At 37.5% G+C, this 17,785-nt stretch overlaps 1 protein-coding gene across 1 annotated transcript in view; it reads right to left on the minus strand.

Annotated features, from left to right (window-relative positions):
* The window catches only part of trim105 (tripartite motif containing 105), a 16,019-nt gene extending 2,849 nt beyond the window's left edge, over nt 1-13,170 (minus strand). The window contains exons 1-6 of the mRNA XM_084132413.1: nt 12,999-13,170; nt 10,678-10,996; nt 7,661-7,756; nt 7,340-7,573; nt 7,055-7,074; nt 3,954-4,060 (exon numbers count right to left, since the gene is read on the minus strand). Of these exons, the coding sequence (XP_083988539.1) occupies nt 3,954-4,060; nt 7,055-7,074; nt 7,340-7,573; nt 7,661-7,756; nt 10,678-10,950 (730 nt within the window). The 5' untranslated portion in view covers nt 10,951-10,996; nt 12,999-13,170. The remainder of the gene's footprint in view (nt 1-3,953; nt 4,061-7,054; nt 7,075-7,339; nt 7,574-7,660; nt 7,757-10,677; nt 10,997-12,998) is intronic.
* Nucleotides 13,171-17,785: the final 4,615 nt, after the last annotated feature.

A 17,785-nucleotide genomic window follows, 5' to 3' on the forward strand; every position in this document is an offset into this window, starting at 1 on the left:
TGTAGAGAGAATGATGTCGTCTTAGCGGCCCCTAATTTAATAACAAATGATCGTTGCGACGGAAGCGAATCAATCAAAACTAACTTTGGCTGGAAAATAACTTTATTAAAGAACTGCTATAAAGCCAAAACAGTGTTACCTTAAATTATACGTTTATCTCTGTAAAGCTGCTTTGAAACAATCTACATTGTTAAAAGCGCTATATAAATGAAGATGACTTGACTTGACTTATGACAATAAAACTTTAAAAGCCATATTGAAAGCAACAATAGATAATTTACCTCAGATCTTGAAAGTTAAAGTCGCCCTTGTGGTGAAAATCCAGTGTTTAATGTTGTTTATGTGTCTATGTGGTGTTTTTAACCCTCTGGGGACCAAGGTGTTTTTGGGGCCCTTGAGATGTTCTGACATGCCTTGACATTTGTGCTTTTTTTTTTGTTAATGGAAAAGGTGTAAATTCACTCTATATAGCACAAACAGGCCTACCATAATATGCAAGCAACGTGTATGTAGATGTTTGTATTTTTAAGAGAATAATGTTTATGCGTGGTTATTGGAAAAAATAAAAATGAAAGTTGCTGAAATAAGACCACAAAACACATATTAAATATGTGTCCACAAGACTTTTGACTAATGGATGTTGTTGCTACGAGTTCTGGCTTCAAAATTATGTGAAAATAGTCTGTAATGCTTTATCGTTCACAAAAAAAAATACATTGATTTAAATGGTGTAAAACAGGTTTTGCTTGGAAAGCCAATATGCAAGGGTGGCGTGAAGGAGGAGTAGTTTACACCTGAGAATACAATGTCCCACCCATTATGTGTAATGAGCCATTCACTCAGGTGTGAAACTGACTGAGCCACAATGCAAGGACAAAAGATATATTTAGAAGAAGACTTATATTGACCATTTAAGATTTCGCTTACATCTATCTTGTAAATATGTTTTGCTATTTTATTAAAAATGTTACAATTACAACAATAATTACAATTTCAACAATATTTCAAGTGTACTCTTTCTTTGTAAAAAAAAAAAAAGATTATAGGCCTACATTTTATCTATGTATTCATTAGTTTGAATATAGCCAACATTGGAACATCTAAATCAATAAAAACTGTACCCAAATCTAGTCAACAAAATGTTGTCTTTCATACTTCGCCTGACTGTAACGTTGTTTTTATGAAATATTAGGGCATATAAATGTTAATTTGCAGTTTAATACGTTGCTTATACAAATACATTTTATTTCAACATATTCCAGTCGATTTTTACTCATCTCAGTAGGCTATAGCAAAGCAGTTTATTCTTTCACACACAGACGCGCGATTCATATTTAGGCTAAACAGTCTTTACAAATATGTCCCCTTCATTCATCTCACAGAAATATTATAGAAACGCGATTCATCTTTTTGCGGTTTACATAGGCCTACACTAACGTTATTCCATAACGTTATTCCACATTAACACTTGAGAAAAGATAACAGCCTACCTCACTCCTCAGCGGGATCTATTGCTCCTCATATCAGCACTGTTCTGAGGAAACTTTTCTCCATAAGGTAGGCTATATTATGCCTCACTCGCGGCGCTTTGTTTACAGCTGATGTGGGCGTTTCACAGGTCTGAAATGGTTCTCAGAATTTGCGTTTGAATAGCACGCGCTCTCCGGGGAGTGGTCACATTACTTTTGAATGAGCTCGTAATGAGCTCGACTGGAATCGTTCTCTTTTAATACAGATTTCACAAGCTGAGAATATTTGTTTTTTATATAAATTACTTCATTTAAAAGATGCGATCTCAAGCTTTATGCCCGTGGGTCTGTTTGCCTGTTTGACTGAATTTTCGCGGAGTTATAGATCATTTTCGAACGCGTTTCAAATGGGAGTTTACTGACAGAGAGAGTGCAGAAATCGCATCATGTTAATTTTTCTTTATTTGCCAAAAAGCAAAACACTTTATTTTTATTGTGAGTATACAGAAAAAAAATAGAAACTGAACAGGATCGATTGATGTATTACACGAAAATGAAAGATCAAAATTAACAGAGCATTTAGTGTTTATTTTACATTGCTAAAAAAAAACACGAGCAAAACGCGCGGGCGCGTTTTTGGTCCCCAGAGGGTTTTAATGTGCTTTAAGACAAACCATGTGTAAATTCATAAGTCGACACCATTGCTGAGTATTTTCTCCTTAAAACTGCAGTGAACCAAAGACAGTCTCAAACACACGCCCCTGTTTCCTGCAGTCACAAACATGTGACCAATCACGTCATGACAGGGGCAGGCTTTCGCATATCATTAACAGCGAACTAGCAGTTATACCAGTATATTTTTCTGTTGATATGAAAAATTGTGTACTTTTAACAATATAGCAGGTGAATTATGTATTTTACGATGTTATGATGAACAATATGCCTTTCTCTAGTGTCGTTCTGAGACGTTCAAAGCGTTTCTGATGATTGTTAGAAGACAGATGTCTGACTCTGAGATGGCCAACAGGAACATGGTTTGTGTGACATTAGCAACACATTATTAGCTGTTTGATAACGTAGTCAAGCAAAAGCTATATCATATAATATCAGGATCATATCAATTACTGTTATGTGTCTGATGTTGTAGAGAGCGATACATAAAACGCATCACCATCCTGATACATGGACTTGTAGACGAGCTCCAGGTATAACTGACTCTTCCTCTTCTTCTTCTGAATCAGTTTCTGGATCAAACATATAAGGCTGAATTAAACCAGTATTGTAGCGTTTACAGTTAAGCGAGTGGATCAGGTAATCCGAGTGAGTGGAGGCGGGGCTCATTTGCATATTCATAGAACCGCGTATACTAAATGAGGCAAGGGTGTCGAGTTACATTCAAGATATTTTAAGGCATGAAGACATTTTTTTCAAGGAAAAAACTTTTAAATATGTAATTTTGTCGATCAAAGATGAGTTTTAAGGGATAAAATGATTGACTACAGGAGGACTTTAAAATACTACGTGTATTCCATGACAAAGATTGTATTAGTCACTGAGTATGTGTTTTGAACAATGTTAAAATGGTTGAATTTTTATTCACTTGATTATGTGCTAGATTTTCTGTTGCTTTTAGCGGTCTAACCACACACTCGATGAACTGGCTGTAGTGTTTCTTCACTTATTCACTGAACCACAAGTCATTACATCAGTCATCATGCCCAACTCGTTCCTGTCAGGAATAATTGAAGACTTGAGCCACAAACTGTATGAGGACATATCAATGTGCTTGTGCCTTTTTAATAACCTTTAGTTTATGTCAATCGTGAACCATGATTTGCAACTTTCTATTGCTAGTCATATTATTGACAAGACAACCATGAATATTTCAGTGTAATTTAGAGATTAAAAAAAGAAAACAGTACATTTTACAGTACTTTACCACTTTTAAGAGTACACTAGCATATCATTTGCCTCACAGATATTGACTAAAAGCCTAATTTCCTTTCAAGAAATGAACCAGAATCATAGTGGAATCTGTATATAGATATGTGCTATAAAGATATGAAATATAACAGTAACTACAATATTAAAGTGTTCTTTTTAACAGTAACTACAATATTAAAGTGTTTTCTTACACTGATCTGCAAGTTTTCAAACTCTGACAGACAGGAAAACGCACGGAAATCAGTAGAACAGTCAGTCAGACGACCGCAGGTTTTCATCATTTCCTGATAAGGGTGTAACCCAACATTTTTATGTAAACTAAAAAGCTGAAGGCTGAAACGAGTCACTGACGCCTTTGCTGCTCATACATTTAATGTACTGTCACTATATGGCGATAACACCATCTGTTACAGCGGATGGTAATGACTACCTCCAGCTATTCCTCCACTTCTCTAAAATAACAAATATCACGCAGTCACTGCTTATTAAGTATATGATGTGTAGTGGATAAAGTAGAGTGGCAAGGTATAACAGACTTACCCGGATTCAGATGATGAAACATTTTTCTCCACGTAGTGTATTGAAGAGGAGCGATGCGTTTGCTTCTGAACGTGTTCAGGTTGACATGCAGCTCTTGCAGAGGCGATCTGGAGTCATCAGGGGTTTCAGAATAAACACAAGAGCAGTTAACATCTTAAAAACACGCAGGTCATCTTAGATTATAAAATACTGGGTGTTCCTCAGGTTCCAGATCCAGTGTTTGCCTACTGGGAATGTCTTCCCCTATAGGCCTTGATAAATATTAAGACTTTTCACTCTTATTTTCTGTGCCAGAATATACACTTCTACAATGGATCTCGGATAGAGCCCCCTCTATTAAGATTTGGCGTCGAACTATTCTTGAAGATGTGTCACTGCACTACCTGACTTGTATATTACATGATAAGAGCGAAGTATTTCATAAAATTTGGAAACCTTTTCTGGTATACAGTACCAGTCAAAAGTTTGGAAACGTTACTATTTTTAATGTTTTTGAAAGAAGTCTCTTATGCTCCTCAAGCCTGCAGTTAAAAAAACAAAAAAACAAAAAAAAACAGTAATATTATGAAATATTATTACAATTTAAAATAATGGTTCTCTTTTTTAATATATTTTAAAATGTAATTTATTTTTGTGATGCAAAGCTGAATTTTCATCAGCAAGTACTCCAGTCTTTGGTGTCTTATGATCCTTCAGAAATCATTCTAATATGATGATTTGATACTCAGTTATTATCAATGATGGAAACAGTTGTGCTGTTTAATATATTTTTTTGGAATACTTTTTTCAGGATTCATTGATGAGTAAAACGTTAACAGCATTTATTCATAAAAACAGCATTTATTCAAAATAAAAACATTTCTAACAATATAAATCGTTACCATCACCTTTTATCAATTTAACGCATCCTTGTTGAATTAAAGTACTAATTTCTTTTAAAAAAAATAGTTATTGTTCCCAAACTTTTGAACGGTAGTGTATATTGTTACAAAAGATTTCTATTCTAAATAAATACAGTTCTTTTTAACTTTTTATTCATCAAATAATCCTGAAAAAAGTATCTCAGGTTATAAAAAAAATATTAAGCAGCACAACTGTTTCCAACATTGATCATAAATCAGCATATTAGAATGATTTCTGAAGGATCATAAGACACCAAAGACTGGAGTACTTGCTGATGAAAATTCAGCTTTGCATCACAAAAATAAATTACATTTTAAAGTATAAAAGTTGTCTGTATGTTATTATCGCTAGCCCTTTTTTCCTGACTTGTATATATATATATAAACATATACAGTGAAATCTAATATGGACATTTCTTCCCCTTTATGTGACCTGAAATGTACTTCTTCTTTTTTTTTATTGTTGTTATATTATCATATTGTCATGTTTTTTTGTGTTTGTATAAAAGAAAAAGTGAAAATCAATGAAACATATTTATAAAAAATTAATTAAAAACACAGAAGGAAGATGTGACATAAGCCACATGTTCTCAAGTCAGCTCAGTGCCCTATTTACAGTTTTGTGAAGCGTTGAGCATTGTAACCAATCACAGACGTGTGTGTTGTGAGTGTGAACGCGCTGACCAATCAGAGGTGTTTGAGTTAGACAGAATCCTCTCAGTAGAGAGCAACAGTCCGGTTCCAGAAGGAAAATCTCCATTCATTTTCTCCATAGGGAAACTGATTTTTAACGATAACTTACGCACCTTTAATCTCAGCCCTACTGGGTTGTTAATCGATGGTATTTGCTTTTGTTGAAGCCATCAACCTGCATTATTGTTAAAAATAGTGTTTAACAGCAGAATTTGTGGTGGAAAAACTACATTTCTCATGATGCTGTACAGAAAAATGCACCAAAAGAGCTTTTAAGCTCCACCCACTCCCATGATGCACTGCGAATGACATAATCGAGTGGATCTCTATGCTCTCAAAATGCATATTTGTCAACAAACCTAAAATATATTGTTTATATATATGAAGACTTCAGATGCAAAAGCCTCTAAGTGCCATCTTATTTCCTTCTAGAATGATCATTTTGATCAAGTTTGTACTATGCATCTGAAGTCTTCACATATATATATATATATATATTTATCATCAACATTTGTAAATGAGTAGTTTTAAATTTCTCGATCATTTTTAATTTGATTATTCTGTTCGCAATGCATCATGGGCCTGCAGTATTTTTCAGTACTTTCATGGCTTATAACGCTTTAACAAAGACTTTTTATTAAATCCCTATGGGAGAAATGACTGGAAAAAATACTTCCGGAACTAATGCACTATATACCATTCAAAACACCAGAGAGTTTCATTAAAATTATTATTATGATTATTTATAATTAACTCCCTAAATGTAATCTTTTTTATTTTAAATAGTTTCAATAGTTTTTCCCATAAAATCACATCTTTCTGAGTTTTATTTCAGAAGCATCACACAATACTACATTCTCCTGAATAAATGATTCAATAAATACATTTTTAACAGTCACTTGTCGCCACCAAGTTTCTATCAAAAGCTGATTTACTCTATTTTGATCGCTAACGTTGACATCAGTGTGTGTATTTGAACTTCAAAATTTGATCCCAGTACTTCTCTGATGATTTGAACTATTGCATCACAGAAATAATGATACTATGAGGTTGAAAAGACTTTGTGAAGCGGTTTCATGACGACTCTCTCCGGGTCAGCGCCAACACAGATCTGACTGTTGCGATATGATTTTATCACAGGTTTAATAGACAGGCGAATCTGAAGAAGATCACGTGTGTGTTTGAACGGAGATCACAGTGTTTTAAAGATGAATCGTGCAGCTCTACGGTCTTATCTCTCTCTCAGCATATGAGCAGCGTGAGGGCTTTCAGTGCGGTCAGTCTCACGTATTACACCACTAAACACTCATAGATAACGACACATCCTCTGTAGGAACGAAACTGGCTAACTTCTGCCAACCTCGTCTGTAAGCAAGGACAAAAATAAAGCTATTTAACTTGAATTAATATCGATTCTGAAAGACAAAGACCTCTCCCAGATCCCTGAAGAACATTTTTTCTCCCAGCCCTAGTAAAAATACAAAGCCGTGTTTAATTTCTACTCACCCAGAATTCAGTTCTGGAAGCTGTGGAGGAAGGACACAGAACACAACAGGTTATTAGCTGAATCAACCACAGGAGCCAGCGAGCAAAAGCACACCATCTGTCTGATCATTATTTCTCTACAGTTCTGCTGTTGTGTGAAATATACATGAGACTCGGGCTGTAGCTGCACTTCACTAATAACTCATTCTGACACCAGCACTCTGGTTCCTGGTGTAAATATAGCATTAATCTTCCAATATCAGCTCTGTGACAGCTGGATCTGCTGGAAAGCATCAGTGTGATCACCTCTACGAGCACAGACTGGTCTGCGCAGCTGGCGGTGTGTCGGAGCGTGTGGATGTTCTGCTCCACGTCTCGGATGGCCTCCTGTAGGGCCTCCAGATGTTGCTCCAGGCCCGTCAGCATCTGCTCCATCTCCTGCTTCAGCTCCTCCATCATGGCCTCCTCCTCCACCCGCAGGAAGTGATGTAGGGCCTGGAAGTCACTGTGCACTCGGCCCTGCAGCTCGGCTCCCGCTTTCTAAACGCAAGAGAAGGAGAGCTGTGAGATTCCCAGTTCGCTTGAAGAGTCACGTTGTGATCTTTCTCTTCTTAAAGGTAGACCCACTCTTATGCTCTCCATCTGGTCTGTGTCTGCACGGATCATGGAGACGTAGGCCTCTTTCAGGGAGCACTGCGATTCTAGACGCTCCTTTAATTGCTTCTACAAGAGAGACACAGACACTGTGTTAGAACCACTTACACAGAGCATTCACTGAAAAATGGGAAGAAAACGGCATTATCTGATCTAACTGGGATCAACAGTCAACAATAGAGAGCAACAATCAGGTTCCTGAAGTAAAATCTCCATTCATTTTCTCCATAAGGAAACTGATCGTTGACGATAAGTTACACGGCTTTAAGTTACACGAGGGTGTTATTCGACGGTCTTTGCTGCGGTTGAAGCCGTCAGCCTGCATTATTTCAGCTTAGTTTTAAAATAATGGTGTTTAACTGTGGGATTCCTGGTGGAAAACTACATTTCCCATGATGCTGTACAGAACATTCCACCAATCAGAGAGTTGAAAAGAACTCTTTAGCTCCGCCCACTCCCACAAAGCACTGCGAATGACATAATCCAGTCGGTCTCCCGCTCTCAAAATACTTAAATGCATATTTTGCAATGAACTCAACATATCTATTTTTTTATAAATATAATTAACAAGAACTGTACTTTTCATAAAGAATGTTTCCGAAAATCATGCTTACCTTTTACTATTTTATATTACAGTATATATCCATGTGTACTAGGATGAACAAGAGTGATTTCTGAAGGATCATGTGACACTGAAGACTGGAGTAATGATGCTGAAAATTACACTTTACTAGATATTCACATAGAAAACAGTTATTTTAAATTGTAATAATATTTAACAATATTACAGCCTTGGTGAGCATAATGACTTAAAAACATAAAATATATTACCCACTGATATGAATGGATTGGATTCTCTCTCTCTCTCTCACACACACACACACACACACACACACAACACACAAAGAGAAAGCGATAGCACAATGGTAATCTTTCTTTTGCTTTCCTATTAAAATGACAGAGCTCCCTTGGAATAATTATCATCTATATTACAGCCTTTTCGCAGGCGCTCACTCATATCACTATATCCATGTTTTTATATTCAGCAAATCAGTCTGAGCGAACACAGACACTGTGATCAATATTCATCAGCCCAACAGCATGTCAGACCTAATCGCTTTATAATGTTATTAGCAGGCTTAGTATTAATATTATTTTATTAGTATTATTGTTAGTCTTTTTTTATAAAAACAATAATGACCATGTCTCGAGCATCACTATTATAGTAAGATCTCTTTAGTATGACAAATATACATTTATACATTTACATTCATACATGATAACTAAAAAAGCTCTGTAATAAACAAATGCAATCACACATGACTATATCTCATAAATATCTGTGAAAATCTTATCCGATTAGAAATATGCATTTATCTCTGTGCAGCAAAAGTGTGGCGATGAGGCAAAAGTCTAAGGTTCACTATTTAACATTAGTAAATGTATTAACTAACTATGAGCAATACATTTGTTACAGTAGTTATTAATCTTTGTTAATGTTAGTTAACAAAAATCCAGCTGTTCATTGTTCATGTTAGTTCACAGTGCATTAACTAATGTTAACTAATACAACCTTTGATTTTAATAACTTTATTAGTGAATGTTGAAATTAATATTAACTAAGATTAATAAATGCTGTAGATGTATTGTTCATTCTTAGCTCATGTTAACTAATGAACCTTATTGTAAAGTGTGACCAATTGTAAATGTCTGCCAGTTGAACAGAGCAGTGTCAGATGACACACAGTCCATTTATGGTGTGTTGGAAATTCACTAGTCATGTGACACATGACTACTTTAAGTCTTGTGGTTTATGAAACAATAAAAAACAATCATGAGCTTTATATCTCAAAAATAAGGAAGAGCATTTTCAGGAAATGTTTCTGGAAGTACAGAACTTGTCATTTAATGCTGACATGATGTAGGACAAAGTGAAAGACGGTCACGAGTCTGGCCTTATCCTGACTAGGCCTGGGCAAAAAAACAGACTTTTCGATTTAATAATAATCGATTCGTGGCCAAATCGTTTTTTTTTTTTCCATATTTTATTTATCTATCACCCAGAAGCCAGTGTTAGTTTTCCTCCACTGTTCAGGCTTGCAGACTCCATGTTACACTAATGCTGGGAGATTTTATGTGTGTTTAATAAAGTAACCGGATCGTGTTTGATCGAGGCGTGCGACTGTTCTCACTCGTCCAGTTTCCAGCATCAGTTTTTCCTCTTGCATTAAAATCCTGTCTAATCATCGTATGCTTCTGAAATATAGAGTTGTGTTCTGTGTTAATGTACCCAAGAGTGCCTAAAATAAAAAGAGTTTAATATACAGGTTTGTGGCTCTTCATTTCTTTTTATTATTCAACCACTTGTAAACTCATGTTCACTGTTCTTATTTATACATATGTGACCCTGGATCACGTCACCAGTCTCGAGTCGCACGGGTTTATCTGTGGCAATACTCAACAATACATATTTGTCAAAATTATTGATTTTTCTTTTTTGCCAAAAATCATTAGGATATTAAGTAAAAATCATGTTCCGTGAAGATATTTTGTAAATTTCCTACCGTAAATATATAAAACATTTATTTTTGTGAGTGAATGCAGCACAATCGCCAACATAAATGCACAAATTTAAAGGAGATTTTCTCAATGTTTCGATTTTTTTGCATCCTCAGATTCCAGATGTTCAATAGTTGTATCTCGGCCAAATATTATCCTATCCTAACAAACCATACATCAATGGAAAGCTTATTTATTCAGCTTTCAGATGGTGTATAAATCTCATTTTGACCCATGTGACTGGTTTTGTGGTCCAGGGTCACATATAGGATATGTATTAAATATATATTCATTGAGTCGAATCGGGAATCAGGAATCAGGAATCGGGAATCGAAATCGAATCGAATTGAGAGCTTGCGAAATGAAATTGAAGCGAATTGGACCATCGAACCGATACCCAGCCCTAGTCCTGACTGTGAGAGGAAACTCACCTCCAGATGCTTGATAGATCCAGGCGTGGAGCCGGCCCTGACCTTCTCCACCACCCCGGCCACTAAGTAGTTGGTCTGAAAGCTCCTGTCGGGGAACTCTTGCCTGCACTGAGGGCAGGACGCCGGACCCCTGACGCTCTTCCAGTACGACACGATGCATCTCCGGCAGAAGTGGTGCATGCAGCCCAGCATCACGGGCTCCCTGAAGAGCTCGAAGCAGATGGCGCACGTCAGGTCCTCTCGCAGACTCGTCCTGCTCCTGTTGGACGCCATGTGAGCGCGCAGATCTCCGGTCCGTTTCACTTTCACTTCTGGGGCACTTCATGTAAGAACGAACATGAACAATAATCACCAGATGCACAAACACAGCCACAGCGAGACCGTTTGCTAAAGCTGCATGACACAGTAAAACCATTTAAAAATCATGGAAACACTTAACAATATTAGTTAACTACATCAGTCAGCATGAACTAATAATGAACTGCACTTATACAGCATTTATTAATCGTTGTTAATGTTGATTTCAACATTTACTAATACTTTATTCAAATCTTATTAACATTAGTTAATGCACTGTGAACTAACATGAACAACGAACAGCTGGATTTTTATTAACTAACATTAACAACGATTAACAAATACTGTAACAAATGTATTGCTCATTGTTAGTTCATGCTGGATAATGCATTAACTAATGAACCTTATTGAAAAGTGTTACCAAAATCATAATATAGAATAGTGCTATTGTGAAATCTCAAATACTGCGATTCAATTAATTCAATATATGCGCTGCGTGTTTTCAGAGTGAAGCGCGACGCTTCAATATCAATATGCTTCTAAATATGCGAACTGTTGTTAATCACGATTTCAAAATAAACGTTTAGACCCTCGCTGTAGCATTCCTATCATAAAGAAGTGGCTAAATATTTAAGATTAAGTGGACATTTGAAATAAATGTTGTTTGACCAATATTAAACAATGATTTGATCTGCTGTAAAGTGTAACAACAACAATCGCCAGGCTGTTGGCGCCCTCTGAGTCTGCAGGCATTTGTTATAATACATTATGTCCATAAGTTGATAATATTTATATTTTGTATTTTAACAGTGTTGTTCAGTAAAACCATATGATTACTTGCTCTTGAACCAATTATTGCCTCATTGTTATTATATAGGTATTTTAAGTAATTTTAAAGGCTATTGTTCACTTAGATTATTACAAAAATTATCCATTTACTGTACGTCAAAATAATCAACCAATTACTCAATTACCAAAATAATCGTTAGTGACAGCCCTAGATTAGGTAAAACCTTTCAAAACGCATCTGTATTTTTTTTTACATTTTGTGACTTTCAGTTGAATAAAAGGCTACTTTTCCACTCATGTATTTCATCATTGAATATTTCTTAAAAATAGTTAAAATATTGTGTCGTCTCGTTCTCGTGAATATCTTGTCTCGTCTGGTCTCTTGAAGAAAGCATGTCGTCACACCCCTAGTAATCTGTTTTCGGGTTCATAGGCCAGTCTACGCTTAAATGATTTTAAAAAGGCATGACTTGAAAGACTAGTCTAAGCAGTTTATCAACCGGTCACTGTTTTCATTTTTACTACTCAGTATATGATATTAAAATTATGATGGTGTCTCTTACAGAATTATACAACTGTCAACATGCATAGTCCATTTTTTTTATTACTACAGTAAAAACATTATAAATGATTATGGGATCTGCCCCATATACAGTGAAATGGCTCGGATTCTAAACAGCATGTGAGTACTGATAGGCCTATGTAAAATAACATGATGATTTATGATTAAAAATCACATTCATGGTACTACAGCATGCATTACAGTGACACACGTCTGAAAACATGTCCTGCAACCCATGGTTAATGATTGACGACAGTCGCAGAAAATACTTAATGTTACCACGTGTATACTGTAACGTTAGTAACTAAGGTATTTAGGCAGAAATAAGGTTAATATTGTGATTTTTTTGTATGCTTTAACAGTTCAGTGCTTCCGAAACTAATGCATTTATCGACGAACTGCATATTAGTAGCCTTTTACAACAGCTTTAAATGTAAACTTTTTAACTACACAATATGGTAGTATATTTCATTAAAGCAAATGCACAAACACACCGCACGTATCCTGTTGTTAAAGCTGCTGTTACGCGCTCTCGGTGTGGATGTAAACAAAACATTAGCCTGCTGTGAGTTAGCTAACTGTTACACGGCTATACACGACTAAAGTTACTCGAAAATAAAGATGCAGATGAAAAATATGTGCTGTTATTAAATAAATAAACAGTATAACTTACCCTCTGTGCTTTGGTTTGGTTGTTCCTGAAGCCGTAGAGAGCCTGCGAAATCAGTTCAGAAGTCAGGCTCTTGAGCTGTGTGCTTTCGGTTCACTTTCATTATGATTCAGACAGCCGCACAATGGGTTAAACACATGATGGAAACGAAATCAAAACTTTGAAGAGTACAGGCCTACCACATCTTGCAACAACAAAAATTTTATTCACAGCCCAAGTGGGCAGGGAAAAAAACAGCTAAAACCAGCCTAAGCTGGATGGCTGGTTTTAGCTGGTCTCCCAGGCTGGTTTTAGAGGGGTTTTGGACACTTTTTTTAAGATGATGGCTGGTCTTAGATGGGAGGCCAGCTATAAGATCAGCTAAAACCAGATGCACACCAGCTTGGCCAGGCTGGAAGACCAGCTAAGACCAGCCAAACAGCCTGCTGGTTTTAGCGGGGTTTTTTGTTGTTGTTGTTGTTTTTCCAGCAGGGTAGTTCATGGGGAGAGTGGGGTAAGATGAGCCATTTTTTACTTATGTGGTCCTCAAGATAAGAGAAAATTAGGCAGTACAATTACAGTACAAGTACAATAAAAGGATCTAACGAAAATTCAGGATGTTTCCTATCATTTTAAATGATCATACATCTACATGACAAAGGGTTCTAAAATTATAGCTTCTTATAAAAAAGTGTTCCTGTGGCTTAATTTAACCCAGGTTAAGGGTAAGTTGAAAAAGGTCAGTGGATAAGTTGCACCATCTGGGAGTAAACTAACTATACAAATGAATCTGATTCAGACCCATGTGAAATTGTAAAGATAATTTTCCATTTTTAAAAACCAATTTAATAATCAAATTTCCCTTTACAAATAGTATTTTTTCTTCTCTTAAAGCCAACTGAAAAAACCAAATGAAGTTGTAATTTCAATATCTTTAATTGTTTGCATTTCTGAAACAATATGTTGAACACCAAAGTTGTAACCTTCCCAAAAACAAACTAAACAGAGAGTTTGTTAAGTAATATTAAATAAAATCTGAATTAGAATGAATGAATAAGGTGAAAAGCATCTTCTAGTTCTTATCAGAGAAGGATTTGGTGTAATTGTACATTGTTCCTATCAAATAAACTCAAACTAAAAAAAATTATAGACAATTATAAACAATTATAAACTAAACCAGTTGCGTAATATTAAATTGAAATTATACCAGTTTATACATCAGAGATTTAACTTAACTAGTGCCTTATGGTGGGGTAAGTTAAAATGCTGGCTCAATTTACCCCAAAGCATTTGTCTCACTTTGCCCAATAGCTGCCATTTTGGACAAAACTAACTAGCTTACCAATTCAGGCTAATATTTAGCTAAATGATTTGCATGGTTTTATACATTGTCACCAATATGGATCATAAATATTTTTAGACCTGGACACATTTGCTTTGATGTAACAGCCATTGCATCTGTTATACTAAAATTTATTTTAAACAAGCCAAAAACTCTCCCATGTGTTTTTATCCTCTTCACAGTCTGGCAGAAATTATGTATGGTTCCAAAAGGTCACATGACAATAAAAGTGTACGGTTGCCAAGATAAAGGGGTGGGTCAACTTACCCACTGGCTCATCTTACCCCACTCTCCCCTACTGATAATAAGCTTATAGTAGACTTATGGTAGTAGCCTAAATTTGATTGTAACATCTCTCATGTCTTGAACAGATAATAACCAAGTGCTAGTCCCTTGCACAAAATGTGGAGTTTTTTTTCTAACAACATAAATCACACTATTATCATCACACTATATAATTTTAGATGGAGTGAAGTCACATGGAGTAGTCACAAGATGTGTATTTAAATAGCTTTAGAGTCAAAAGTCCAAGTATGCAGGCTTGCTTTTTTGTTTTTTTTAATAGGCCTATCTATTTTCAAAGCCCTCTTAAACTAGAATCATGTTTCTGAATTCTGTCCAACAAATTAAAATGTTAATATTTTCATATTTTTTGTAATAGCCTATCTGTTGGATAAACAAATGAGTAAAACCACACTGACAAATTAAATAAGAATTACACTGAAAAGTTTGTTCTCACAAAAATACTGACAAGTATTTTTCATAAATGTCAAGTCGGGGGCAAGTTGTCACATTTTTATGTGTTAGATAAATCCTTTTTTTTTCTGTTTTAGAAAGGTCTGTGACTTTCAAAACGTCCTCACAGCCACGAAAGATCCAATGTGATACCCTTTGGCCCGCTGTACATGAGACCTTTGCATCATGAAAGGGTATCACATTGGATGCCGCTGCCATGAGGCCTAACAGTCTCTCGAGCTGTTTCGCAGTGCGTGACTAGCCTAGCTTTAGCTCTTTCGTGGCTGTGAGGATAGCAGTTACACGAGCGGGCGATAGAGCGGCTCGCATCGAGACTGAATCCCAGACCACACCAAGGAAAGTGGTTCTCTGTAGTGGAGAAGGCACACTCTTCTTGGCATTGAGCCTCAACCCCAATTTCTGCATGTGTGCGAGGACATTTACATTTACATTTATTCATTTAGCAGACGCTTTTATCCAAAGCGACTTACAAATGAGAACAATAGAAGCAGTTAAACTAACAGTAGGACAACATTATGCAAGTGCTATGACCCTTCTCAGTTTAATCTAATGCAGTACATGTTTTTTTTGTGTTTTTTTAAAATAATAGAATAGAAGAGAAAGTGTTAGTATTACTGGATCAAGTGCTGTTGAAAAACAAGCGTCTTCAGCCGTTTCTTGAACGTGGCTCCGGACTCAGCCGCTCTGGTTGAGTTAGATCATTCCTCCAGCAGGGAACAGTCCAGGTGAAGGTCCGAGAAAGAGATTTTGTGCCTCTTTGAGATGATGCACCACAAGACGTCGCTCGCTTGCAGAACGCTAGTTTCTGGATGGCACATAAGTCTGAAGTCATGAGTTTAGGTAAAAGGGAGCAGAGCCAGTGGTTGTTCTGTAGGCAAACGTCAGTGACTTGAATTTGATGCGAGCGGCAACTGTTTTCTTTCGGGGGCAATGAAGACGACATCTCGATGCCGAACCGCCAAAGCTCTGACTCCGCTGGAATCTCCCAGTCGCCGATGTAGTTCAGAGTGCGTATGCCCCTCAGCCTGAGCGGGGCCAGAGCTGCATCTACGCACTGCGTGAACGTGCGGGGTGATAGAGCTAGACCGAATGGAAGCACCCGATACTGGTATTCTTTGCCCCCGAAAGAAAACCTCAGGAACCTCCTGTGCTGAGGGAGGATGGAGATCTATCGTGGCAAACCAGTCCTCGGACCTGATTTGAGTCACGATCTGTTTGAGTGTCAGCATCTTGAACTTGAGTTTCTTGATTGTACGATTCAACTGACGAAGATCTAGTATAGGATGCAACCCCCCCATCCTTTTTTGGAACAACGAAGAGGCGGCTGTAAAAGCCTGATTCTCTGTCGGGCGAGTTCACCTGCTCTATAGCCTCCTTCGCTAACAGAGCTTTCACCTCTTGCTCCATTACCAGAGCCTGCTCGGGATGCACTATCGTGAGCAACACCCTGTTGTAGCGTGGTGGACGAGAACCGAACTGGATTCTGGATCCTCTCTCTACTATCTGCAGGACCTACTGAGATATGTTTGGCAGATTCATCTATTCTGTCAGATAATCTACTAAGGGTGCCAGCCTCTCGAGACTGGCCTCTGGTATAACTGGAAGCACTGAGGCATGTGCTCGCTGGAGACCGCTGCGCCCCGAGGCACCAAGGGTGGCAGGGTTGGCAGAACGGCCGCCTGAGGGCACCGAGATGGAGCGGGCACCGTATACTGAGGTGTACACCACTCCATCCCGGTTGGGGCTGCCCTCACCAGCGGCGTCAGGACCCCTTCTGAGCCGAAGCCTTCTTAGCTTGAAGAGCGGTCCTCATATCCAGCTTCTGCTTCGAAGGCTTCGGCTGTGAGTGTCGGCCCTGCCCCTATGACTTCTGAGTTGATGCGACACTCTCCTTTTGCTGTGCTCTGTGTGAGTCTTGAGTGGCTCAGTGGGTAGCACTGGGGCCTTCAGGGACGATGCTGAACCAGGGAACAATAGCTAGCTAGCGTCTGTTCAGCCCTGGGCATCGCCCCATAGACATATTCTTTCAGCCCTCTTATATCAGAATATACATGGACTTGGGGGCTAAAAAGATGGGATTAATATGGCTTGTTCCAAGATCTAGACAGCTCACTGTGTAGATCGGAAAAAAATGGAAGGCCCTGTGATGAAGGTGATATAATATTTCATTTAGCCACGGCACGAGTAGTCGCCTCCACCAGGTCCTCATATGCTGGGGAACGAGGTGGCGAATCCTCTTCCCCCTTATTGTCATCTTCAACGCTCAGTACATCTAGTTCCTCAGAATTAGAGCACTGAAACATTGGGCTCTCTTGCCGGGCGGAAGAAGCCACTGGGCGGTTGGACGCAATCATGCAGGGCCGTTCCCAAAGCGTCATCGATGCAGTGCGAGTTCCCTCGAAAGGGAACTACTAATATCAAAGGTTCTAACCCTAACCCTACCAGTCTACTAATACTCTAATGAAAGCTAGTAGACATGCAGGTGCAAAGTTACTTATAGTCAACAGAATGTATTAAAGGGACCATCAAAATAAAGTGACACCATATCAAATAACCACTTGATGATTAAAACTTTATCATCTGAATGTCTTTGCTTATCCTTTGCAACAAATTATGTGCTTTAGCAAAACACTGTTACAAAAACCACAAACTCACCAAAGGTCAAGAGTCAAACTGTCCAATAAAGGAAACACTGATCACCATAATAGTGACC

This window comes from Abramis brama, assembly GCF_963993115.1.
Source record: "Abramis brama genome assembly, chromosome: 13".
Lineage (NCBI taxonomy): Eukaryota > Metazoa > Chordata > Actinopteri > Cypriniformes > Leuciscidae > Abramis > Abramis brama.